This window comes from Astatotilapia calliptera, chromosome 9 (assembly GCF_900246225.1).
Source record: "Astatotilapia calliptera chromosome 9, fAstCal1.2, whole genome shotgun sequence".
In the NCBI taxonomy this organism is placed as follows: domain Eukaryota; kingdom Metazoa; phylum Chordata; class Actinopteri; order Cichliformes; family Cichlidae; genus Astatotilapia; species Astatotilapia calliptera.
Window position 1 is genome coordinate 12,717,967 of NC_039310.1, and position 27,097 is coordinate 12,745,063.

A 27,097-nucleotide genomic window follows, 5' to 3' on the forward strand; every position below is an offset into this window, starting at 1 on the left:
TGAAAGGAGTCACTTTGTAGATGGTAAAAATGTGTCAGTCTGTCTCACACTTCTTTGAGTCCTGCACTAAAATCTTAAAATACTTTTAACTAGCAGTAGCTGTAGACAGTGCCCTACAGCGACTGATGGCTGTGCTCCCTGTTTGTCTCGCCACTGTCAGTATTGATCAGCCTTTTACTGGTGACAGGCTAAAATGATAATATACCGGCCAGTGAACAGTTACGTTTATGACATGACAGCTACAATTAAAAAATTTGTCTCGCAAATTTAACAATTTTTTTTTACTAAAGCAACTTTATTTTATTTTAGTCAGCTTTCAGTTTACCTCACTGACTCACTGTAAGTGACTTCAAGCTGATTTGAATTCCCAAACGTTCCGGGTTTAGGAGCAAGGAGTTCGAGTGCCGCCACGTGGCAGCCGTCTGAACTGTTACACAGTCTGAGTAACAGTTTGAATTGATATACCCATCAGGATTGCTTTTCTATCTTAGTAAAGCCAAATGAAAAAGACCTATGAGTTATACAGTCCACAGGAACGATATTTTAAACGGGGGGTGGGGGGTGGTAGAATTTATACAAAACCGAGACGACACTTACACTGGCTCAGACCTGCCAGTGTAAGTAATGCATGTGATCGTCACAACCTATCAAGAGCGTCTATTCTGCATAGATTACCCTTAGTTCATTGCGAGTGAGAAATGGCTCTCAGAAATTGCAAAGTTTGTGAAACTTTTTAACCCAATGGTGTCATCGATATCACGCTACCCAAATCACTTAACTGTAGATTTAAAGTCAAAGAAGACTTGCATTTGAACACCGTCATGTAACCAGGTATGTGGCACGCGACGTATTTATACTCTTTACTGGAAGAGTGTGTGTGGTTGGTCCGAAGGCGGTACTATATCTACCTACCTATCTATCAATCTATCAATCTATCAAACAAGCAAACAAACAAACGAACGAACGCATCTTCTCTTCACCAAAATTGGTGGCTGTGCAGTTGTGTGCAGTCATTGGTTTCGGCCAATACCGCCAGATATTGATCAGCTTTTGTTTATGTATTTATATATATATATGTGTGTGTGTGTGTGTGTGTGTGTGTGTCAGGTCACACAATTAGCCCCTTCGTTCATTGGAAGTTTCCAACGATATAATGTGTGAACCCATATGGACAGACTTTAAAAGAGTGTAAAAACGTCAATCATGGTCTGTCAATCAAATGTTGCTGTAAAGATAAAAACAAGTTCAGTTCACAATTCTTTCTCAGAGTTTTATTTAATAATTGCGCATTGAGGCTGACTTCCGTGTCATAGACAGGACGGTGTCAGGTTTTCCATGAGCCATTGCGGGTGTAAAATTACCATAAGTAACTGTAAACTTTGATTCATACGTTATTATTTTTCACGTTAGTATATGGGAAGTGATCGAGTCTAGCTTTAACAGCTAGAAACAGCATGGACCAAAAATTAACTACCGGTATATAGATTTATACGTGGAAGAGGCGCGATATAACAGGTCTGCACTACTGGTCAAAATGGTTCATCCGATGAAAGTGAGGAACACATCCACGACTTCTTAACTTACCCTTACCTTACTTTCGGTATTGACTAACTTTTTCTATTGTATTAACAGTAGCAATACAACAGCTTCTCTGAACATCACAATAATGTATCATTATATCACCAATTGACGCCTAAGAATTTTTATTTGCTTTAAAAATTCAAAGCTGTAAACATTTAGTGACATTAACTTATAGAAACATTTTTGTATGCTGCTCGTGCTCGATGGTCCTATTTGCATGAATTATGTGAAAGTCATATTGTATGATCTAGTTGGGGAAACCCGCCACCGCTAGAGGGAGCAGTGCTGTTGAATTTAGAAAGCAGGTATTTAAGAGTTTCCCCTGACACAGTCCAACAAACCTCCCCAACATTTCATCTGATGGACATTAACCAGAAATAACAGAAGACTTTTTCACCTGACAGCTCATCACTAACAAGTGTATAGCAGACAATCTACTATATATATGGTACTTCATTTGTAATGTCAGATTGTGTAATACAGGTTTTCTTCTTATATATTAGGTTCAATGCTTCATGCAGCTTTCCCATTCCATGTGATTCAATGTGGATATAAAAGAAGTCAGCAAAATTTGTAGGTCAGTTTAGCACGCTGTTCACTTTGGTACAAAGATACCAGAGGTGGTAGCTGTGCATTGTATCATTGAGTAACAAAGACTACAGAGGTTCACCTGGCACAGCACAACAAATAGTTGATCCGATTCTGTTTGATGCACATAAACCAAAAATAAAAGATTTCTTTGTTCACCCGCTAGACCACCGGTAACAAGTCTCCTGAATCTCCTTCCTGCACACCTGTACTGGGTAGGCGTGGTTTGACCTGACCAGCATCGCAGCTTCCTTGGTTTATCGTCCTATAGCAGCGGCCAGTGCAACAGCTCTATGTACCCATGATTCAGTGCGGGTCCTGAAATGCGCCAGGCAAATTGTGATATTTGTAAAACTGTTTCACGCAGTGCTATTTTTGCTGTACCTGACAATGAAATGAACGAAACTTTGCTCGCGTATGTCTGACTCACGTTCAACGCTGTTGGTATAGACCAGCCTTTTCTTAATAATAGACTAGACTTCGCTGGTTTCAGAGAACAAATGCTGTCTTTAGCTGTCAATGTGCCACACTTAGATGCTTTGTGTTTTAGTCATTTGACCAGGTGAACTCATAAGCAGGTGTTAGAGGCGGAGATGTTACACATCACAACATAATAGACAAAATTTATTGCAAAATATCAGTTTGTTGCCAAATTTTTACAAACATTAAAAACGAAGATGCAAATCAGTCTTTTATCCCCGATGTTTAGGCCCAACTCACCTTGATAGGCAAACAACTGCAAGTCAAGATTGTAAAACTGACAGAATAGGAAAATAATAACAATCACGAGTAAGGCTTTGTGATCGGATTCGGACGGTTAATTTAGTTTCAAGGTTAGGTGGGTGCAGGTATTTATGAAAGACTTTTTAAACATTTTTAGGCTAAGTAGGCAAACTTTTATAGCAGGATAAGCCTGACTAACTTTTCGTCTGATGATTCTGTTTTGTACCCCCCAGAAACAAACAAACAAACAGACAGACAAACAGAAAAAAACAAAAAACAAAAACATCTTATGTTTTCCTGCTCGTCCAGCGCTACCAAGCGCACAAGTACCGTGGCCAACACTGTCATTGTCATTGTGAATCTTTTGTTACCGAGCTATCGGTGATCAGTCGCTGATTTAATTTCACATGTTGTTATGAAAATGGGAATTTAAATCACCTTTATCAAAAAGAAACCTGTATCATTTTACAGACAGCATAACAAAAATAAAGAAGATACATCTGTGGCTGGATCTCCTGCCTACACACACCTGAGGGTGGGCGTGGCGTGACCAGCAGCGGCCAGTGTAACGTCATTATATTTACCCATGATTCAGTCCGTGCTCTGAAATGTGTCAGGTAAATTGTGATATTTGTAAGGTTGTTTCACACAGTGTTCTTTTAAATATTGGGATATGTAACCTATTCGAGTTTGATATGAAAATCCAGAGGAAGCTAGTTCGCAAGCACCGGTATGCAACCTGACATGTTGACAGAGACCTATTTATAACCCGCGACTCGTAGAGGAGAAACTGGTTGGTCCGACGACAGTGAGGAACACGCCGTGTCTCACTAAAGCCCACTATGAAAAGTCTAATATATAGAGTGTCTTAAGTCTAACCTACGCAGTATGCGTACAATTCTCCCATCCTCACCCCTTCCCTGTTGATACTGACCAGCCTTTTCATAGAGGTATGTGATGTATTTATCTGTCACAGGCCAAATGCTAAGATGTTTCAGCATTAGCTTTGTTCACAAATTATACAGACAAGAAATAATAAAACGGGCTTGCTTTAAAAGGGGGTGGGCCCCAAATCCAGCAGTGAAGTGTCCACCTGCGTTACTCCACCAGCCTGAACCGAACTCAAGATATATGTTGCAGAGAAACAGAAAATGATATAAGACTGTTTTACACAATGTTCTCTCTGATGGCAGTTTGTGCAAGTGGCTTGAATCCAGTATTAAAAGCCAAATAAATGTCATTATTAAACACCAGCATATAAACTTAGATGTCAGCAGGGCACTTTTTTATAAATCGTGTTACACAGTTAAGAGCAAGGCTGGTCCGAGGAAAGTGAACGTTAGTAGACTGAAAGCCCCAGCCACAAAGTTGACGGGACACTTTCTGTCTATGTTCACATTCGGTATTGACAAGCCTTTTTTTCTTCCTTTCTTTTTTTAACAACACAGGGGGAAAAGACAATAACAAAAACAAAGAAAAAAAAATTTGTGCACATGATTGCAGAAACTTTATAGAATAATCAGGATGTGAATAATTTTTATTCAGCCAAGTTTGTGCAGACAAACAAAGAATCTAACTTTAATTCATTGTACTCTTTACATGCAAGTTTTTTCTTAAGAAAAAGCACGTTACAGAAAGTCTTGATAAACTCTACAACATACACAGTACAAACTATAAATGCTAAATTGAGTGTAATATCCATATGTGCATATGGATACATGGCTGATGTGACAGTGGGTTATTTCACAGTGTTCATCAGAGTGACAGCCTGTGGAAAGAAACTGTCTCTGTGGCAGCTGGTTTTAGTAAACAGTGGTTTGCAGCATCTGCCTGAAGGCAGCCGTTTAAACGGTTTATATCCAGCATGTGTGGCATCAGCAGAGGTGTTTTCTGCCCAAAATCCACCGTCATCTTCACAGTCTTGATTGGATTCAGCTCTAGGTTGCTCTGACTGCAGCAGCTGGTCCGCCTCTCGTCTGTACGCGGACTCGTCATTGTTCAGGACCAACCAATATGTCATCTGTAAACTTTGGGAGTTTCTCAAATAACTCTCCTGTCATTGGTGTGTGGGCTGTGATGCTCCTCCGCTTGCTGCTGCTTGTCCATCAGGAAGCTTCCACTCAAAGGTGGAGGTGGGCACAGTAAGCTGAGTGTGCTTCTGGTGGAAGATGTCTGGGATTACGGCATTGAAGGGCAAGCTGAAGTTGACAAACAGTGTCCTGGAATTTGTCCCAGGTCAGAGGGAAGGGGTGAGGGCTGCAGGTAGTCTTTTAATGTGGGTGAGCGGATGGGAGGTGTGAATGGTTGTCTTTCAAATCTGCAGTAGAAAGTGTTAGGTATTTTAGTACCATGGTAGCATTTACTGCCAGCTGTAACTTCCCTTCAACTTTTTACCCTTTAGGTGACATTCATGTCGGATGAACCATTTTGACCAGTAGTGCAGACCTGTTATATCGCGCCTCTTCGACGTATAAATCTATATACCGGTAGTTAATTTTTGGTCCATGCTGTTTCTAGCTGTTAAAGCTAGACTCGATCACTTCCCATATACTAACATGAAAAATAATAACGTATGAATCAAAGTTTACAGTTACTTATGGTAATTTTACACCCGCAATGGCTCATGGAAAACCTGACACCGTCCTGTCTATGACACGGAAGTCAGCCTCAATGCGCAATTATTAAATAAAACTCTGAGAAAGAATTGTGAACTGAACTTGTTTTTATCTTTACAGCAACATTTGATTGACAGACCATGATTGACGTTTTTACACTCTTTTAAAGTCTGTCCATATGGGTTCACACATTATATCGTTGGAAACTTCCAATGAACGAATGGGTTAATTGTGTGACCTGTAAATATATGTATGACCTGTATGTATGTAAACAAAAGCTGGTCAATATCTGGCGGTATTGGCCGAAACCAATGACTGCACACAACTGCACAGCCACCAATTTTGGTGAAGAGAAGTTTTGTTTGTTTCATTTGTACCGCCTTCGGACCAACCACACACACTCTGCCAGTAAAAAGTATAAATACGTCGCGTGCCACATACCCGGTTACATGATGGTGTTCAAATGCAAGTCTTCTTTGACTTTAAATCTACAGTTAAGTGATTTGGGTAGCGTGATATCGATGACACCATTGGGTTAAAAAGTTTCACAAACTTTGCAATTTCTGAGAGCCATTTCTCACTCGCAATGAACTAAGGGTAATCTATGCAGAATAGACGCTCTTGATAGGTTGTGACGATCACATGCATTACTTACACTGGCAGGTCTGAGCCAGTGTAAGTGTCGTCTCGGACATTTATTAAAGGACTTTCTCTGCACAAAGCATGAACTGTTTTTATAGGAAAATTACAAGACCAAGCAATATGAAAAAAGTGTACATATATATATATATATATATATATATATATATATATATATATATATATATATATATATATATAGTAGATGTAGGTGCACCACACAAAGCCCGGTCATCGGCTCCTTCTCGACAAGGCTTCCGCTGTCGGTACAGACCAAACTTTTACGAGCTAAACTCGGCAGGTTAATCATTGTACAATGTGTCTTTTAATAACTGTTCCTGATCAGGTTATTAAAATGGGGGTTTATCATAGCCCGGAGATCCAACATGGCAGCCCTTGACAAACAAGAGCCAAGAAATACCTTTACATTAGCGATGGATTTATACTCTGCCCACACAGAGATGCTTGACGATCCTGTTAAACGTGCTGTAACCGGAAACCTCTGTAAACCTTCGCTTAATCGGCTTTTAAATGCCTTTCGGTATGACTGATGACTTTAAGAGGTGTATGTTCAAATCGATGAAATGTGGAAAGCCCAATTCTTATCTGGTGTAATGTTGCAGTGCATATAACAGTGACACCTTAGACCAGGGGTCTCCAACTCCAGTACTCGAGAGGAGAGCTACTGTCCTGCAGCTTTTAGATGCGTCCTTGTTTCGAAACACCTGAATCAAATGAATGGCGTGTAACCTGGCCTTTGCCAAACTTGATGGCACCCTGAAGAGATAATTCAACCACTTGATTCAGCTGTGTTGGACTGGGGATGCATCTAAAATCTGCAGGACAGTAGCTCTCGGGATCTCTGCCTTAGACCATTTGATCTGCAAATCAGCTCGCAGCGATCTAGATTCTAGGCTGCAGACAGCCAGACTTCCTCGTTCAGCTTACCCTTGCAATCACGGGCCATTTTAGCTGTCATCGGCCCCTCTGTTTATGGGCGTATAGCTGGCATCTGCAGGCACGAGTGACTTGAGTAAGATGGTGAATTGCAGTTGTGCATTATCTAATTATCTGCTGTGATTTTAATCTGCAGTAATTTGTGACAAATACTCCCATGGCACGCTCAGATTATTCGATACGGAAGCTCTGCAGCCAGTAAAGACCAGGAGGCCATGCCTGCAGTTTCGCTTTGCTGGTTATCTTGTCTGTATCAGTTCAACGAACCCGGGCTATAAATAGATCCAGTGAGTGTTTCTGGACAGACTACTGTGGTGGTTAGTGAGCATGTGTGTTTCTTTAAGAATTCAGCTGCAATTTGAGCCCTATAGGAACGAGGGAGAGATATAGAGAGAGACGGGGAGAGGGAGCTGGTTAGAGAAGTCGCTCACCAACACCGCCCCCTCCATCATTTCTGTAATCGAGCGTCGAGCTGCACGATCTGCACCTCTGCATTATGCGCGTTTGGTGTCGGTGGGAATTCTCGGTAAACACAGCACTGGCACAGAGCTCCAGCCCCTTCGCACCCCCCACAAATCGCTAGTGTGTGCGCGGAGCAGGAGGCGGTCTGTCCTGTTTATCAAGAAAATGATTCGACACGGCTGTGCCGTTTGCTCAGCGCTTATGGAGGCGAGTCCAGAAACCATAACGAGCTGAGAGAGGGGGAGACGCCAGATATCTTAATGAACGTCATAAGGTAGGTCCGTTTGGGATGATTTTGTCTGCTGTCAAATACGAGGCTACAATACGATGACACGGCTAGGCCACTGCCATTTCTTTTCCATACGCTACAGCAGCTGGCCAGGCAAGCAGGCATGCAGTCAGTGCGGCGTAAACTGGCCTTGTGAGTGGTGTTATTTATACCCGCGTCTTTGTTTGAAAGGAAATGAAGATCTGGTCAAAATCATCTTTGCTTCGGGCATTTGATCATGCACTGTATGTTTAGCAGACGATCCTGCGGCGATGCAGCACTACCCATGTTATTTTCGTGGTGCCATTGGTTCGTCGCTTTCCTTTTTTTTTTTTTTTCCTCTTTTAAAAAAAAAAAAGAGGTTCAGCCGTGTTACGCAAGCGCATACGCCAGTCTTTATAGGAACGTATGGACTGTCATAGCTGTGTTCCAGGAAGAAACCTGCTCCGGTTTTGTGTCTTTCATTTCCCAGAAATTCTAGGCAAGACTCAGTTTGAAGGCGGGCCCCGATTTGGTGTTTTCTGTCCAAGCTGCTGACAGCACAGAACATTAAATAAGGAATAAATAGCCCTGGAGCTGCAGAAGGCTTAATTTGCTTAAGTGATTCAAGCCACATTTCCAGAGGTTCCCGTAGTGAAGCGAGATCAGTGGGTTATCGGGCTATGTCGAGCTTAAAGTCAGAGTTTTCTCTGTTACGAAAGTGGCTGTCATTTTACTTGGCTAAGTCACCATGGTAACTTATGATAACCACCATGGTAACTAATCTGTTTAAAATCCGCCGGGAGCGCCACGTTTTCACTGCTTCTTCTTTTTGAAGCGTATTATAGATTCTCTGCTGGAGGAATGCATTTTATATGTGTAACTAAAACCACCAATCCGTAAACATCCAGTGTTTTAATCTGGTGGTGCAGGAAGTGTATAGATGTCTATACTTGTTGCCAATTTGCTGCTGAGTCTCTTTCACACTTCTGGGATTGCAGCTACTAGAAAACAGAAAACATGCCAAGAATCTCACTGAGTAAAATCATTTTCACTTTTGATTTCCCAACAAACTAAAGCCATCTCCACGTCTCCTGTCAGGCTGTGGGACAGTAACACTTAATGTTTATATGTATCCAGTTTAAAGTTTCAGAGCTTTAATGTGTATCAGTCATGTTAGAAATACACAGCAGCATTGAGAGCGCACTCGGCATTAAAATAATGAACTCAAATTAAAATATTTATTTTACTGCCCTGTGGGTAAAGCACCAGATTAATGAATTTCTGCAGCACTAATCTCTCATCTTATTTTCAACAGTGTTGCATATCTGTTATATTTTCAACACTCGGTGTAGATCTTTTATCACCATTTTATCAACAGCGCATTAATGGCAGCATCGCCAGTTTCAGCTGGAGACACAGATCACCTTCCAGGTTCCTTCAGAAAGGGCAGCCGGCTTAAAAAAATGCCATATCACAACAAAGCCACCCCCTTTGTGACTCCTTGTGGCAAGGGAACAACCAAAAGTAGCTTTTCCATCATCATTATCAGCTGATACAATTTTTGATTGGCTAAACCCATAAGAATCAGTCAAATGAGGTGTGAAACTCATGAAGGCGCTTCTCTAAGTGTGCAGAGCCTGAAGCAGAAAACCTGGTTTAACAGAGAAAGTTGATAAGCGCTACTGTGATACCTGTTATCTCTGGGCTTTTGTCGGTTAAGCTAATGCAATAAAATGCTGGTTGTGATGAACATGAATATGCACCTCAAGTTGACATAATCTATACACCAGTGTTTCTGTTGTGCTGTAATTGCAAAGGAAACATTTGTTGCTTAAAAAATAGTAGCTTTATTCGTGCTTTGTGCGGTCCTTAATTTGCACAGCATTCTTTTTGCTTCACTCTCATTTATATGTGTAACCGTTTGCCTTGGCAGCAAGACCCTGTGTGACATGGGTAGGGCACAAACATGCATGTGTATACCAAAAATAATCCTCACTCCCTGTAGGAAGTACAGGGATTAGCTTTACTTAAATATCTCTGGGGCCATCATCACTATGTTGGCTCTTCAAGCGTCCCTTTAGCAACAAAAGTCTTTCTACCTTCTACCTAAAGGAGAGAATTCTGGTTTTGGCCTTTAAGTTCCCTTGTGATTATTTTTTTCCACTTTTACTATCGTGCTTTAGTGAAGCACACCGTTTGCCCTCAAACATTTCTTTGACGTGACGCAGAAACAAATGCAGGTATGTAATCACCAAGGCCAGAGCTCCTGGGACTGAGATATGTGTTTTGCGTGCTTGTACTGGGAGATGCTCTGTTTTGTTGCTTGGGGGATGCAAATATGCCTTTCAAATGTAACTGACTTTGCTTCTTACCAACGACTGGCACTGGCCTTATGCAAATATCTTAAATCTAACATAAAGCAGTTCAGTGGTCTGGACTCGCTGACATTTATTTCATTTTTCTGTGAAGTTCTTGTTTTTGAATTCCCTGACCTCCTTTCCAAAATAAGGGAGTAAACTTCCCCTTTAAAAAGTTGTAGGTGAGTTGTAATGTTTCATTGGCACTATGTGGGTCAAAGTAGCATTGATTCCAGGAAGCCCTTCTGATTGGCCCCATAAAGCAGGTTACATGATGTCAGAGGTTTTTGAAGAAAGCAGACATGTTGGCGTGGGTTTCAGTTTTCATGGAGAAAGAGATGGCCAGAATACACAGAGCCTGTGTGGGGTTTGATAAGATCACAAGAGCATGCTGGTGGAGGGGCGTAAGAGTTGGCTGCTTGGGTAGTTACCTATGTGAGCTGAAGGGGCCTTGAAGCGTATGCTGAAGTGGGGAAGTAGCAGTTGGACTTGCAAAGTGGTAGGTTGCAGCATACTGATCCCGTGAGGAAAATTGCATCATATGCTGTAGAGCTGTGCCATGGTCAGTGTAGAATAAGTGAGCTGCTGAAACGAAGACTTATTGTCAAGTTTGGCCTTGCTTTAAGTCTGATTTGAAATGTCTTGGAACCAAATATAGTATTTTAATGCTTTCTTGTGTTTTATCTGTGTGTTTAAAAAGAACAGAGGGTATTTTAAACATTGATATATATGGGTGTCATAGGATTTAATTAGAGTGTGACCCTTCATTTTTCTTTCTTTACAGTTTTCTTCTGCACAGCGCAGGGAAATTATATTGATGTGAAGCGCTGGTGATATAATTGTCTGACAACTATAGAATCACTTGCATCATGTGTTGTCACTCTTGCTCGAACAGTTCATGGATACATTTTATTGGTCATTCTTTGAATTTCCCTTTGGTCCTACAAGCAGGTCAAAGTTTGCACGTATCCAGTGGCGTGACACACAATCTGCCCAATACACTGACCTTTGTGAGCTGCTAGGCTTTACATTGCTAAGAAATATTTCATCGACAGTGTCCCCTTGTGGATGAATTGTGAGCATGCTGATAATCTCTTTTATAATTTCAAAAAATATTATCAATCAGTATCCTAGTTTTCTGGCTACATAAGTATATGGTGCAACATTTCATTGCTTGTTGAAACACTTCCATAGAGCTGTAACGTTTAAGCCACGTACTGTTATTGCTGGAGAATGAATATGCTGTATTTGAAAGTGCTTCTGAGACCTACATCCCACACAAAGCACTTGCCTCTGGACATGTCCCGCTTCCTCCCTGTGTAGAGGTGATTATTCATAATGTGAGTGTGAGTGATTCAGTGACATTCACAGATTCATCTCCCAGAGAATGAGGCCAGCTTTAGGGAAAGAATATTCAGCAGCAACTATATCTATCAGAGCGTTTTGAATACTTGATTTCAAGCTTGTCATTTATTCGCCGATCTGTGAATAAACAACGGGCTGTGTCTGTTTTTCGTCAGTGCACACAGTCCTTTCCCTTTCACATCAGGCCATCTGTAGTAACTGTTATACTTTTGTTGCAGCCATTACCACGTTCTATTATGAAATCCTTAATGGGTTCATAGATCCAGTTGCAGAAATTGTGCTACTGTTGTTGATGCTGGTGGAGAGACATTTGTCAAGGCTGGGGGGTTAAATTAAAATACAAAAAACATCCAAGGATAATTTTCAATCCAACCTACAGAGTTCAAACTGGACAAACAGGTCCAGAAAAGGAAGTTCTAGATACTCATCATAAACGTCTTAGCTAGAAACGACTACTGATAGGATTTTAATTCAAACAGCGTTGTTGATTCTGCAAATATATCAGGTACTTGATTGATCTGTTGTAATGTGAAAAATGAAAGCAAATCCAGGTAGTGTAGATGAAAATGCATGCATGTCATGCAATTGTGCAAATGCTTCAGTGTAACTGCTTTGCAATGTGCAGCTCGCGGAAAAAGATGCTAGAAATAATGAGGGGGGCCATTCCATTTTGATGGAATGGATTGTGTCGGGTATGGCACTTTGCATGTCATCTATATTGCAGCATAAAGTTGGATAGTATGTAAATGGCTTTTATGACTCCTTATCCCTGCCCTCCAAATAGGGGCGATTTAAGTCAGGGGTCGGTTAAAAGCCAATTAAATTGTGTATTTCCAATTCTCTGTCACTGCTTATTTTAAAAGCCTTACAATAGATACACATCTGTAATGTAGAACTTGAGGGAAAAGAAAGTGTGTTGGGCTTTATACGGATGTGCTGAAACCACAAAGTCTGATGTCAGCGCGCACACAGGAAGTCTTTATATTTTTGCCTTCTACCCAAAGTTTCTGCTTCTGCCTGAAGCGGTTCCTGTGTCGTTACACATTGGGCTGCCATTCAGAAATTCACATTAATCATTCAGATTTCAGTGCAAGCTCTGAAGATTTGAAAAGGTAGATGAAACGGATTTGATGACTACTTATACTTAAGAGGTTTGCAGTTGAGAATTAGTAAGTAGATGGAGTCAAAAACGTGGCTACATGGTCATTTCTCTCTTGTTCCTCAAGGTTTAAGACACCTTTTCTGTTTAAGACCTGTGAGCCTTACTGACAGGTTTGATTTGATGTATTTAGTTGTGGATTTTCAGGTAGGCATGTTTTCGGTGCTTCAAGTGATGGTGTATTTACATGGTCAATACTGGTGCAACATTTCATTGCATACTCTCTCTCCTTTTTTTTTTTTTTTTTTTTTTTTTTTCCCCTCAGGTTAATGTTGTTTAAAAAATAACTTTGCTAACTGTTCATATTGTCTAACCATTACCCTTCACTCTCTCTTGCAGTAAGGTTGGGTGGCCATGGACCCTTTCAACCAGCTTATTCTCGTCATCTCAGTGACCAGCTTCTTCACCTTCCAGTGGCTCTTCCACAGAGTCAGCCCCTGGTTGTCTGTACGCATCAGTCCTGGCTTCCTTGGCCTCAGCGACAAGCAGAAGGTGGAATGGAACTCGAGGTGACCGAAGTCTTACTCTCACTTGGTCATGAGTATTTACTTCCACTGGGCTGCATGGAGTGTGACACTGTTCTATGTTTAACAGAGGATGATTTGTTTTAGCTCTGTCCAAACATGTCTACTAACATTAAACCCACATATTTACAGTGGCACTCAGAGAAGACTCACATGTAGGATTCATTGCGGTATTTTCTCTACAGCTATTGTGTAAGGTTCCAGCAACATGGGGGAGATTAACTAGATTGGTATTCCGAATGATCAGACTAAACTAGCCTGGTACAGCTTCCATGAATCTTGCTCTTACATGTCCTGTTTTTGCTGAGTTCATTATCCGTGAGAGCACTTGTGAAAGCAGAATGGCTACGTGATTTTAAAGTGGAAATCAAAATGAATTATTACTGGAAAGGGATACAAGCTGGGAATTCAGGGATCCCTCTTAAATTCCATGACTTCACAGTATTGTATTTATACAGTGGGGCTGTCAGGGTCTGTCTGACTGCTGAGGGCTGTGGACTGTCTCACTGTTTGAGTGATTGAATGGGACTGTGCGCCGCTCTGTCTGACCCTTCAGCAGTGTTTAATCTCTTAGTTTAATTGGTCTGAATCTGTGTGCAGTCGTGACAGGCAATCAGTTGATCCACGGTGAGTACTAAAAATTCCTCTGTCTGAAGTACAGACCAGCTTCATGGGACTTATAATGAATAGAAAGTATATTATCCATTACTGTGTCATCATCTGCCCTTTTCAGGGATGAGCAGATAATCAAGGCTGTATGTTTTTTTTTTTTCTCTCTTTTTATTTCAGGACAGTATCAACGTTTCACGCCTTGTTGGTGGGAATATTCTGTCTTTACATTCTGTTTTTTGATGATGCTGTCAATGAAGATCCAGTTTGGTAAGAGTTTTGGCTTGGAAGTTAATTTTTTTTTTTTCTCAAAAGTTTTGGTTTATTTCATAATGAAGGTTATGTTTTTCTGCATTAATGTCCCCTTTGCATAGTTAAAGATGCCTAATACTGAAGAGGTGTGCAAGGGAGACAGCTTCTGGTTTGTGTCAATATCAAATAGTGAGCATAATTGTTTTAAGTTATAATGGTTACAATATTTGGCTAATCAGGCGATTACCTACCTACTACAGTCTTTGTGCTAAATGTGTAAAACTTATTTATCTGAGTTTTTATCTGTATCAGTTATACTATTAGTAACCCTGCCCTGCTCTTTATTGGACTGGAATTACTCTTTAGTGTTGGAAGCCAAGTCTGTGTATAGCTTAAGCTAGTGTTAGGTTTGTAAAAGGACAGTCTTCTTTTCCTTTGTAAAAGTGAAACATTGGTAGCTGTAGTATATTGAGATAACTTGTAACTATAACTGTACATTCACCTGGAACTTTTTTTTTTTTTTTTTTTAAATTTCTTGCAGTTTTTGTTTTTATAGAAGTTACTGGTAGCATTAACTTGCTAGCTAGCTTGAGTTGCTAACATCTGCTTGTTCTTTTTTGTTCTCTTTTTTTAATACCATAAATTAGTTAGAAATTCTGAATCTCCATGTGTTTGTAAAGTCAATTATACCATTTTAAAAAATTACAAAGAATTATTAGCGTTATGTATTACAATGTACTATGCTAAAATCAACAGCTAGACAAGTAGCCTAAACCAGAGCTAACCTCAGTCCAAATTTGGAGACAGGTTGCTATCATGCAACCTGTGCAGTTGCCTTGCAATCACGTGTTGTTGCTCAGTGGTTTCGAAGGTATTGTACATTTAACCTCTGGACATGTTGGGGGGTTTTTTTTGTTTGTTTGTTTGGTTTTTTTTCCCCCTCTCTCCTTTTTTTCAATGTGACTGAGGCTAAAGTGTGAATTCTGCCTCACAATACTGCACCCAACATGTACACACACACACACACACACTTTAATGTAGACTCATTCTTTTGCGCATCTTGTGTCAGAATCTATTTTATCAAGCGTAAGTCACACACAGTACAAATTAATTTCTTATTTTTTCAATAGGGGAGATCCTACACTGGTTAAGACAAACGTCGCAATTACAACAGGCTACCTCATATCGGGTAAGAGAAAGCTTTCAGTTTGTCAGCATAATTTTGTTAAAGTGAGTGAAAAAGAACATGCACATAATAAATTTGCGATAAACTTTGATGCTTGATGACACATTTGTGGTTCAGCCGTACTGTGCCAGCTGCTGTTTCCAAATAGTTCTGTATGCACTTAGATTGCCTTGATTACACCAATGACATGCTGTCCCTCTTTGCCCTCTTCTTCTGTTTTCCAGATTTGCTGCTGATATTTTATTATTGGAAGGCAATAGGCGACAAGTTTTTTGTAGTTCATCATCTGGCAGCGTTGTATGCTTACTACTATGTACTGGTGAGTGCCCTATTGCCCAATAGCAGAACGTGCAGGCAAGATGGGAAAGAGACAACCAAGGGTGAACAGCTATGTCCTTTTTCAGCTGGGTGTGATACATAGCCATGTATAGTCATAGGTGAGCTTAATATTTACGAGGGAGAGCCAGTTTGGTCTGTGTAAGAGATACATCAATCCCATGCAAACACATCAGATAAGTTCTCAGATAGTTAAAGCTTCAGCTCTGTCTTTATTTATTTTATTGCAAGGGGAAAGGTGCTAGAGAAAGTAAAGCATTCTTATCAGTTAGTAAGTAGCAGTATTAGTTTCTTTATTTTTCCATAGCAGAACATTCAGTTTTGGCATTATTCAAGTGTGCGAGTAATAAGATAACTGTTCTTTGGTGGTTGATGCCTTTCCTGAAAATGGCTGATTGGCACATTAACACCTTGAATAGTGTTGTGAAAATTGTAGGAAAAACAGTAATAGTCTTGATGGGATTTAGTTCAGTTTGACGTTTCCGTTTGGCCATGATGTACCTTATAAAACAATAAATCAGCTGTTTGTTGTGCAAGCTGGATCTTGTATCAGTGGTGCTCATTGTATTTAAAAAAAAAATTCAATTAAAGATAAAAACTTGTGTATGCTGCATTGCTGCCATACACTTTGGTGTGCCAATGGCGACTCTATCCAGCATTTGTAGGTGGCACTGTTCACTCTTGGTTCAATCTGAAACCCTCTAGGTTGCCAGGATCTGTCGCATAATTACGGGAAATGAATGACTATGGTATTTTTTGCATGGAATGCTCAGTGACAGTACTGGCTGATGACCCTCTCCCTGCCCCCCTCCCCCCTCACCTTGCCCTTACAGTTTCTGTGCTTTTTGTTTTACTGACCCCCCCTTTAAATGTTGTGTGACTCTGGTGTAAGCTAAACTTTTCTGAGCTTAGCACAACTGAATGCTCAACTGTAACCACTGTGTGCATGCTCATAGCTTTGACGTGCTCTACACAGGCAGAGATTTCTGTCCTGTTACTGTGCATGAAAACAAAAAGTATTTACCATTCTTAATTACTTACCTGCCTATCTACAGTACCTTGGCTTCTGCTTGTCTGTCTTTTGTGCCAGAGCCTAGTCCTGGCTCCTCTCTTACACTCCATGCCAAGATGATAAAGTCCATTGCATAATATATAGGCCCGTTTTTCAAATACCATGCTGAATGTATTCTCAAGGGTCTACTCTAGGAGTCTGGGGGATAAAAATGAACTAGTGCTCCAAAAAGTCTTACATGAACTTTATTTTACAGTTACAGTAAATAAATGCTCTCAGTTCTCTATATTGAGCAAAAACGCAGAAAGGCATGGAATTTGCATCACTCTGATAGTAGCCCCCAATTAATCAAGCTGCTTTTTTTTTTTTTTTTTTTTTTTTTTTAAATCTAAAAAGATGTTTTTAATTACTTGGCACTAATAGATGTAGTGTAAAGCTTACACTCTACATATTTACGTCTCACTCCCTGCTCTTGTCTATTTTAGTCGCGGCTGGATTTACGGATTATGTTTTCTCTTTTTAATCTGACAGACATTTTATTTACTTTTTTCATCTTTTAGCATTGCTAATGAGAAATATTACCTTTCCGTGTTTCTGTATCTGAACAATAATTGTGTTAGTAATGGCAGTAAAATGGTGTCATATGGTTGGTTTAAGATTCTGACTTAACACTGACTGTAAATCTAGTCGTATCTGTAGAAACGGAACGACTGTATCTAAAACAGTTCGGTAAATGAGATGAAGTAGGCCATACTGTTACTGGACACTCATGACTTTGTTTCTCAGACTAGATCTGAAATGCACATGGAACAGCAGCATGAATGTAGCCGTAATAAATTAGTTGTAATCACCCCCAAAAAGTTGGCTAACCTTTGATGTCATTTTCATTTTATTTAGTTTTGTTCCCACCCAGATTTGTCATATGTTGTCAAAGTCTTATTAGTTAAATGTGTTGAATGTGTTTATGTGGAACTGTTTATGTCAAAACTCTAAATCCACTGTTCCACAGTTCATACTTTGTAGGATGACTGAGAGATAACTGCTGCACATGCTAACTAGCTTATGCAACATGAGCACATGGCTAATTAGCATATCATTGCACATACACATTACCGAAACACATGCATTTTACACTAAATAAGCACTCTAAAAATGCTTTTACAGTTGAGCTATTTCACCACAAAGCTTTGCTAACACACCCGAAATGTCCCCAAAGTTAGATGAAGCTAGTGTAGCAATGCCTTCAGATCTGCCATGGCTGTCACGTAATCTTAATAATATCATTGCATTAACTTTCTCTGTTGCTACTTGAACCTTACCTTTATTAAAATATCCTATCACTGTCTCCATTTGTAACATAATGAAGTTCAACAGTGGGGGCAATGGATAGGGCATCATGGGCCAACAAGGTTGTGGATTGTTTTCAGAACCATTGCACTCCAATGAAACAAAAACATTACACAAGGCACATAGCTCTAGCTAAACTGACTCCTATTGAGAAATATTAGTAAAAAAAATGCAAAATGTAATTTTTTTTTGTTATGCTTTTCTATTAAGTAGCCAATCACAAATATTGCTCAAGTAATTTAATTATTTTGTGTGGCAGCCTTTTGTGCTTATTTAAAAGTTAAGCGTAGCTTCTCAAAAATATTGGATGCATGCTTTCGTTTTTCTCAGTGTTGTAAGTGTTGCTTCTTCTTTGCTTTGTGTTGTGGCATTGTATTTTTTTGTTTCCTTCTAATATATCTGTCTGTCTGTCCTTTGCTGACTTTAACATAAATGGCCCCTCTTCAAACCTTACATGCAAAAACTACCAAGGTGAAGTTGGGTTGTGTCATCTCCGTTCATGCAAAAACTACCAAAAAGTTGTCATTTAGAAACCCAGAGCAGGTCTTGATCTAGATGGGGACTTTTTTTTTATTCCTGTCTTGTCTGCTGTTATTGCTCTTGTGTTGTACTGAGCAGCTATGATGCCCAGTCACAGTATGGACTTACCAGTTCCTAGAGGTACTAGCATGCTAATGCTAGATGGGAATATACAGTTACAAGAAAAGGTTTATGAATCTGTGAAGGATTTCTAGGAATTTTACATTGATTTCTCATAAATGTGGTGTGATATTCATCCAAGTCACAATTGCAGGCAAACACAATATGACTAAACTAATAAAGAAACAGCTATGCTTTTCACAGCTTTATTGAACAGTAACTCATTGGATATGGTGATAAAAGTGCTTATCCGAAAGCTCTAGTTTTGAGTTGTGGCTTCTTTACCATGTGACTGGACATTGCAGTCATTGTTCATTATGTTCAAGCTTTGGAATGACCAAGTCAGACAGACTTTTAACAGGAAGGCGGCGCTGGGTTCATAACCACTGTACTGCAGAGACCTTTCGGTTTGGAGTTTGCATGTTCTCCCTGTGCCTTCCTGAGTTCTCTCTGGGTATTCCGACCTCTCCCCAGGCCTAAGACATGCTTGTTAGGTTAATTGGCAACTGGTCATTGATGTGAATGGTTGCCTCTCTCTGTTTATTCTTGTGGTAGACTGGCAACCTGTACAGGTTGTACTCCACCTCTCACCTTTTGACACCAGGAATAGGCTCCAGGCCCCATGACCCTAAGTTGGATAAATGGAAGAAAATTGGTAATCGATTAGAAAGCTTCATTATCATGCTACAGGAAACATTTGATAAAGATGGCTGCTGCCAACGGAGGTTCTAGGAGACACTAAATTTAGTTACTTTTGGACTGGACTTGAGTTATTATTCAGAATCAGTTTATAGGTTGTGTTATTAGTTTAGTCAAACTGTTTTTGTTAAGTGTGACTTGGATTAAGATCAAACCACATTTTTATGAGTAATTATTGTTGAATTCCTAAGGGTTTACAAACCTTTTCTTGTAATTGTAAACTGTTTGTATCACACAGTAAGTATGTTTCTTTGACCAACTTTTGTTACAGCCCTGACGGTAAGTCTTTTCTGTAAAAGTTAGGCTGCTGGCCAAATAACTTTGAATTCTGCATCCTTAATTTGAGCTGTGTTCTGTGCTGAGTTTGTAGCCAGCAGTCGGGAACAAAAAAAATAGTTTTCAAACTGCTGAGTCAAACAGTCTTATTGCAGCAGAAATCGAGATTGAGATCATTACACTTCATTCTAATTAATGCACTTTCTCAATCATGAATCACATTTATTTGAATATTTCCCTTATTATTGCCTCTAACTTTCCCAATGATTATATTGATGCAGCAGGTTTCAACTACTGTGGCAGTTGAAACCTGCTGCAGATCATCCGTTTCACAAAATAGTAGAATTCAGCACCTAATCCTGTAATGACATGTTTGGCAGTCAAATGTATTGCTTTATACTCTGCATGGCTTCTGATTGCTCCTTGAAATAGTGGCTGGCTGAATGTTTTTATAGTTGTACAGTGTATATATATCAAGTCCTGTTTCTGATATGTGCTCTTTTTAATTGTTGTTGTTGTTATTTAGATGAACGGCCTTTTATGCTACAATGCTTTTTTGTTTTGTTTTTTTAATGATTGTTGTGTTGGCGACTCAGATAATGCAAAAATGCTACATTTTGTGTGGGCATTTCTATATATCGCCTATTATTTTGGGTTTTAAGGATTACCTGATAATAAAGATATTGTTGCAAATTAAAATATTTTTGTCTTAACAGAAACTAAACTAATTTTTTGTGGATGATCTATATAATCTGATTTTGCTCAGAGTAACTGCCCAGATTGAGGGAGTCTTCTCTTTTTTTTTTTTTTTTTTTTTTTTTTTTTTTTCTTCTCAGTTTTAATTCCAAAGAAATAATTGACCACTGTAACTTTAATCCATTTGCACTGCAAAATAACAGAAGATTGTTATTTTGTATAATCATTCTTTATTATCTCTTTATGATGAGTTTCTTTTTACAATAAGGAAGGACTCCTCTGTGAAATAGACTCAGGTGACAGTGTAATTTTTGGACTGCAAAAATAAAGGAATACCCTTCTGCTCTGAAGGAGACGACTGTCTTTTTGGGACAACACCTTGAACTACTTAGGACAATATTAAACATAGTTGCACATGGTTAAGGCTGTGGTTTCTTTAAATCTTTGTTTTAATACATATAACTGCTGATGTCTCAGTCTTGGTAAGAAATGGTGTTTGTGTTGACCCGGTGGTGCACCAGCATCATGCCCATCATTCTTCAGTGGAATTGTTGTTGTTCCTCTCATGTCTTGTTGTCTTCCTGTCCTCATTTTGTTTTTCCAGGGCCAAGGAATGTTGCCTTATTTTGCTAACTTCCGCCTGCTAGCTGAGTTTTCTACACCGTGTGTAAACCAGCGGTATGTACTAGCTTGCTTATGACCTGTTTTTCAGGTATCTTTAGGTCTTTTTTTTTTTTATATATATTTACCTTGGTCATTAGCAAGTGGAATGCATCTCAGGTGACAGCCACAGTTAAGAATATCCTATAGGATATTCTTAACTGTGGCTACGCAAAAGTAGAAAAGGTATACCTTTTCTACTTTTGCGTCTTCCTTCAGCCTATATTTAGGATTATCATATGGATGACTGTGTGTGTTTAGGCGCTCAAATCTCCACCTGTTGACAGAAAACTCAGTTTAAGGCCCCAGTCATGCAAGTCAACCACCAGTTGTCAAATAAAAATGCAGATTCCTCAAGTGGTTTCTGGAGGTTTCTAGCAGTCGCTAAAGTGTTATTGGTCACCAAGAGATGTGTGACGCTGCACTGAAAACCACCTTTCAATTGCTTTAGTTGCTAGAAGGTTGTCGTGGCTGCCAGTAGTTTGGATGGTAGATACCTACTTGTCTGCAAACACTTGGAAACTACTTGCTAAGCTGTAGTGAGAACTGAAAAAGAGCAACATAAGCTGTTGTGCTTTACCCCTGTAACTGGCACATTTGAAAGTTTTACCCTGAAGGTGAATGAGCTCCAGTTTGTGTTGCAGGTTTCACAGCTACACTACAGCTTGGAGAATAAATGGTGAGTGTTCACAGATGCGCTGGTGTCTTTTAGACAAATCACTGGCCCCCACAACAATCAACAAGGTTTTTCCCCAGTGACTGGAGATTCTGAGGGGAGTCTGTAGGCCATTCTGTAGGCCTGTGTAACTGAGGCCCTTTTAACCTGAGTTCTGGCACAAAGAAGATCACATATGGCTTAGACTTGACTAATATTGAAATTATACCCTGCTGGCCAAGGTATAGTTACCACGCACACACTTACTGATTGCTAAATATTTCCAAAAAGTTACTTAAGACGAGTTCTTTAAAGTCAGATATTTATCGTGCTAGAGCACAGGATAAAACATCTCTGGGTTTACCTAAGATCTTTGGTAAACCAAATGATTATTACTGGTTCTTAAACTTAATGGATTAGTTAATTTATTTTAAAAAAATTAAGTCTGGATTGCCTATCGTAAGGTCTTCTACTAGAAAGTTTAATGAACTCATGGTAATTTCCTGTCTACATGTTTTGTGTTCAGATGGTTCTTTGAGATTGAGGTTTTTTTTGTTTTTAACTTTAATGTGGCAAGGTACTTACTGTCTTTTAAAATTGAATTGAATACTGTTATTGTTTTCTGAAAAAATGTGCTTTGTTTCAGCTGGTTCTTTGAGGTGTTGGGTTATCCCAAGTCCTCCCGGCCCAACATGGCAAATGGCGTTGCCATGGCAGTGGTGTTTTTCCTCGTCCGCATCGGTGTCATGCCAGTCTACTACAGTCGCATGTATGCGGTCTATGGCACTGAGGCCTTCTACCTGGTGCCATGGGGTGGTCGTGTAGCCTGGATCTGCTCCAGCATCTGCTTGGACATTATGAACATAATGTGGATGCATAAGATCGCCCGTGGATGTTACAAGGTCCTACGATCAGCACACCGGAGCAAAGCTGGCACACCTCAGGAAAACGGCAAGACGGATTAAGAGAACCAGGTGTCACTGGTGAGAACATGCCACAGCAGAAACACTGACAACACTATGTGCAGTGGCTCGTAGCAAGTTGGACCCTGGCATGCAAGGCTGCTTCATTAGCAGCCTACCTGGGACTTGAGATTACAAGACCACATGCAGTGAGGGAACTTGAAAGCAGGCACAGTGACCGAGATGTACCAATGGACCATTTAAAATGGCCATCCCAAAGCCATGAAATGACCTCTTAGCAATACTGTGTGCATGGCCAATTATTTTTCTTGTGAAGGATTTACCAGAAGAGGTCATCCCGGGACAAAGCGGCTGTTAGCCCAACGACAAATTGTCAAAAAGTTTACCATTCTTTACGAACTTCGTGATCAACAAAAGACTTTTGTATTAATGCTGCTGTCTGAGTCGCAGAATGAAAACGATGAAATAGATGGTGTTGGTGAGGTAAATATGTGAGGAAACCTCCAAAGCATTTTGTGAATCCACATTGATGGTCAGTGTCATAAAATCCTTGTTAGATGCCATTTGAGGGATATGTGATTAAGAAATAATCAAATTCCATCAAGTGCAGTCTCAGAAGAATTTGTGATTTTATTTTTTTTAATTAAATTCAATTTTTTTTTTTTTAAATCACTCAACCCCTTGTAATTTAATTTTTTTTAACCTTTATTTAACCAGGAAGTGAAATTCCAGAGAGTGAGATGTTCTTTTGTGAGTGCCAAAATGCGCAGATACAAACCAGCATTTAAAGTCTATCAGAATAACAGAAGTCATATATGTTCATTTTAAATGTAGGGTTGAAGACGAATCGGTACATATATGCATTTTCTTACTTTTGTCTTGCTGGAGTCAAAGTACATAGGGTTTTAAAGATACATAGGATATTAATTAACTGGTATTATTTAAAAGGAGATGTGCAGAGTACCTTAGAAATACTAAAAGGGAAAGTGAATGTTACTGGTGGTGTCTGTACAATAAGAAATTCAAGCGCATCATCAGATGTTAATCCAGCCAAGTTATGTATACAAACTGATCACTTTGCTTTTAAAAAGTGTGTTGCTGAAGTGTTTTATTCCACATTTTCTTAGTTTTGCATTATGAAATGAATGTAGAGAGGTGAAACTCAACTGAGTCAGGGCCAAGGACAAATATGACAAATTCAACAAAACCCAGATTTTCACAGAAAATGTTTTAACGCTTTAGTTGACCTGACATTTAATGTTTGTTTGCCCTTCCGAGTGTTACTTGTTGGCTTTTTTTTTTTTTTTTTTTTTTTTGCCGCAAACTTAATTCTATACTTTTCTAGCTGTTGCCAATCCTGCAGTGTACATTTTTAGCTGGCACATTGAAACAAAACATCAAAAGTAGACACTGAATAATCTTGAATCGATGGCAGCGAAATACTTCAAAAGTTGAGACGTGAAGAGCAAAAGTCTTGTAACAGCATAACACAATAATTTTCAGTTTCGGCATTTTTGTTTAGATTTTATTCACCCAGGAAGATACAAAGCCTTTACATATAGGAGACGTTTAAGATCTTTTTTTTTTTTTACTTTTCTTTTTTAAACAGAGCCGTAGTTTAACGTAAAGTCAACGACAATCAGTATTTCAGGTGGCAAAATTTTTGTGTTAATGGTAATAGCTTTTGTGTCATGTATGACTTTCAATTCACTCCTAAGGGTCCCATACATGGTGTTGTGGGTCCTGTTTATTGGATCGCTACAAGGATTTTTCACTCAAGTGGACATACATGGAAAGATTTGAACAATGTGTTTTGTTTGTTTTTAACATAATTCTACTTAAACTCGTTTATGTTAATCATACAATACAGAACTTGGGAATCTTTCGGTAAATTGGCAAAGGTCAACTGCTCAGTTTAAGTCATAGAAGTTCACTGAAGATTTGTGGTATCTACTTGAATATTTGTTGCACCTTTTACATGAGCTATACATCAAACACTTCTGTCATGTTTTATGTCACAGAAACAGGGAATGTTAGTTTTAAAGTCTGCCTTTTTATGCTCGGCATTTGATTTTGTTGCCTTTTTAAAATAACATGATTGCACAGTGAAGACTTTGTTACACCCAGCTGACACCACTGGAAAAAAATGTTGCTTTTCAGTGATTTTTACTTGTTTTCCTTTACCAACGCCTGTCTAATGTGATTGTTTTTTGGCATTTGTTATATAGTGTCAAATGACAGATTAAGAGGTTTGTTAAGGCTGGTTGTTTGTGTGCTTTTTGTTGTTGTTGTTGTTGTTTTTGTTGATCTATTTGTGCCAGTGCTTAAACCATTGCTACTCCATGGTAAATGCAGATGTTCACCATGAGGTTACAATATTTATTTGTCCATTTTCCCTCAAAATGTTTTGTATACAGTTATGCCAATTTGCAACCATGTTTCTGATTGATTCTATTTACATTACCATGTCTGCATGCTGTGGCTGGTTGCAGAGTGGCAAGGCCCGGTTTGGTTTGTCCTGTTGTGATGGAATGAGATTCTTTTAATGTGCTAATATTTTTTTTATTTTTTTATTTTTTTATTTTTTTTTATTTTTATTTTTTATTTTGGCAAACTATTGTCGGACGTCATCTTCTCTGCAGGTGAATATCACTACCATAAAATGAGGAGGGGTTGTCATTTGATGTTTCGCTGAAATTGGATGGAAATAATACATTATTATTTGGATGGCAGGCCACAAGCTCATGCATGATCAATAAGGTCTTCTTCAGGCATCTTCTATAACTGCATGTGGAATTGCATGGGGATTGCACTGTAAGCAAATATACATTTGCAAGTTTTTGTTTTTTTTTTTTTTTTTGTTAGTACATGTACATAATGTTTACTTAAATGTTATTCTTGTACTGTGCCACATTAGGTAACTCACAGAACCAGATATTTAGGATAATATCCAGCACAGAAATAAACGGAAAGGGAATACTTGAATACTAATCCTCACAGTTTATAACAGTTTGGGCAGTGCAAATAAACATTAATCTTATGAGCATCATGAATTGTATGTGGACAGTTGTCTTTAATTTATTAATATGAACGAAGGAGACGTTTCAGTGACCGAGAGAGCCTGGTGCTGCTGCGAGTTATTTTAAAATGTGTTGACGTTTCTTTTCAATGTTTGGAGGAGATGTGAGTAGATGGAGTGTGTGGTGACATTCTGTGGATGTGCTGGAGATTAGAAATATTTGTCATTTACATTATTTTTTCTCAACAATAAATGCCAAATTAACTCATTTTAAGTGTCTGATGGAGACTTAGCATATTCAGTGACACAGTTTTTCATGATTTTTGCAAGCATGCCTTGCACACTAAGTGGCCATTTCAAGTGAAAACTATTTTGGATACAATAGAAATGCCTGTTAGGCTCCAAAGAACCTGCATGTCTTACAATACCATTAAATCTTAAGATGGTAAAGCATATATGGATAAAGCAGATATGCAACCTGATAAATACAAATACTAAATAATAATAATAATAATAATAAAAAATATCAAAATATGTATTGTTTAAAAAGGTCTAGCATAGAATGACATACTTATGCCTCAACAGTGTAATTTCTGCCCCCTGCTGGTGAAACCAGGAAAAATTGAACATCTGTCTTATTTTGTTTTTGGTTGATTAGGATCAAGAGTCCAGAAGCTCTGGCCATGAGAGCTAATGTGTCAGATTAGCCACGAGATGAGCGTTATACTGTATTACTACTCACTGTGGTCTCACTACAGGGATGTGTGTGCTGTCATTGCCCCAAATAGTAAGAGGCCCAGTAGATTTTAGATTTTTTTTTAATCTGACAAGCCTTAATAATAAATGCTCACTGTTTTCCCTTTTTAAGTAAGCATCCAGTAAAAACAGTTCTGTGCGGGTTTTATTCTCTTTTTATTTTTGCTCTTGACTGTAGCCCTGTTTTATACCACCGGGTTTGCAGATGCAAAAATAAGGCCGACATTATCTCACAAAGCAACCCATTAATTTGTGGGATACATGGCTATAATTACAGTCAGATCTAGTGCCTTGATGACGGTGCAGTGAGTGCAGAATATGTTGCTTCCATCTTCTATTACTATATGCATTTGATCTACTCCTATTTTTGTAGTTAGAATTTTGCTCTTTGGTTGAAAAACACAGTCTGCTGCTCGTAGACCCATCGATGTTTGTGATTGCTCATGCAGTCAACACCGCCCCTTTAGTGTGAGTGCGCTGATCGCCACACCGGGAAACCTTGCGCTGATATTCAGGTAAACAACCTTGGTGTGAATTAGTGGCCCGATTGCTTAAGGTGGCTGCTTAGGTTGGTGAATCCAGATAAGGTTAAAGATATGTCAAACGTGCTTTCCATGGAAAAGCGTATTCAACATAATGCACGTTTATTATCGTATGCCACCGACAAGGACTGCACAATCATGACCGTGGTGATAATTATTTTGCTCAGTATTGAGATGAACTGCGTTCACAGCTTCATGTCTTTGCACCAGTATAGGAATAAATGTGCACCCTCTTTCAATCTTAAGTATCAGGATGTATTAAAAAAATCA

At 39.1% G+C, this 27,097-nt stretch overlaps 1 protein-coding gene across 4 annotated transcripts; it reads left to right on the forward strand.

Moving 5' to 3' along the window:
* Positions 1-6,895: 6,895 nt before the first annotated feature.
* On the forward strand, positions 6,896-23,183 carry tlcd4a (TLC domain containing 4a). 4 transcript variants are annotated; one of them, XM_026179890.1, is made up of 8 exons: positions 6,896-7,839; positions 13,036-13,205; positions 14,010-14,099; positions 15,212-15,270; positions 15,492-15,586; positions 20,877-20,950; positions 21,577-21,611; positions 22,234-22,484. In XM_026179890.1, the coding sequence occupies exons 2-8, from the start codon at positions 13,051-13,053 to the stop codon at positions 22,410-22,412; spliced, it is 687 nt and encodes a 228-aa protein (XP_026035675.1). In that variant the 5' UTR covers positions 6,896-7,839; positions 13,036-13,050; the 3' UTR covers positions 22,413-22,484. The 4 variants fall into 4 exon arrangements, with proteins under 4 accessions (XP_026035675.1, XP_026035672.1, XP_026035673.1 ...); XM_026179887.1 differs by lacking the exon at positions 21,577-21,611 and having other exon boundaries at positions 22,234-23,183; XM_026179888.1 differs by lacking the exon at positions 21,577-21,611 and having other exon boundaries at positions 6,896-7,179; positions 22,234-23,183.
* Positions 23,184-27,097: the final 3,914 nt, after the last annotated feature.

Bases quoted from the DNA above. Each gene is read 5' to 3' on its own strand.
- tlcd4a (XM_026179887.1), top strand. From the start codon at position 13,051: ATGGACCCTTTCAACCAGCTTATTCTCGTCATCTCAGTGACCAGCTTC. The intron at 13,206-14,009 runs GTGACCGAAGTC...TTTTTATTTCAG, and splicing joins AAGGTGGAATGGAACTCGAG to GACAGTATCAACGTTTCACG. The intron at 14,100-15,211 runs GTAAGAGTTTTG...TTTTTTCAATAG, and splicing joins GTCAATGAAGATCCAGTTTG to GGGAGATCCTACACTGGTTA.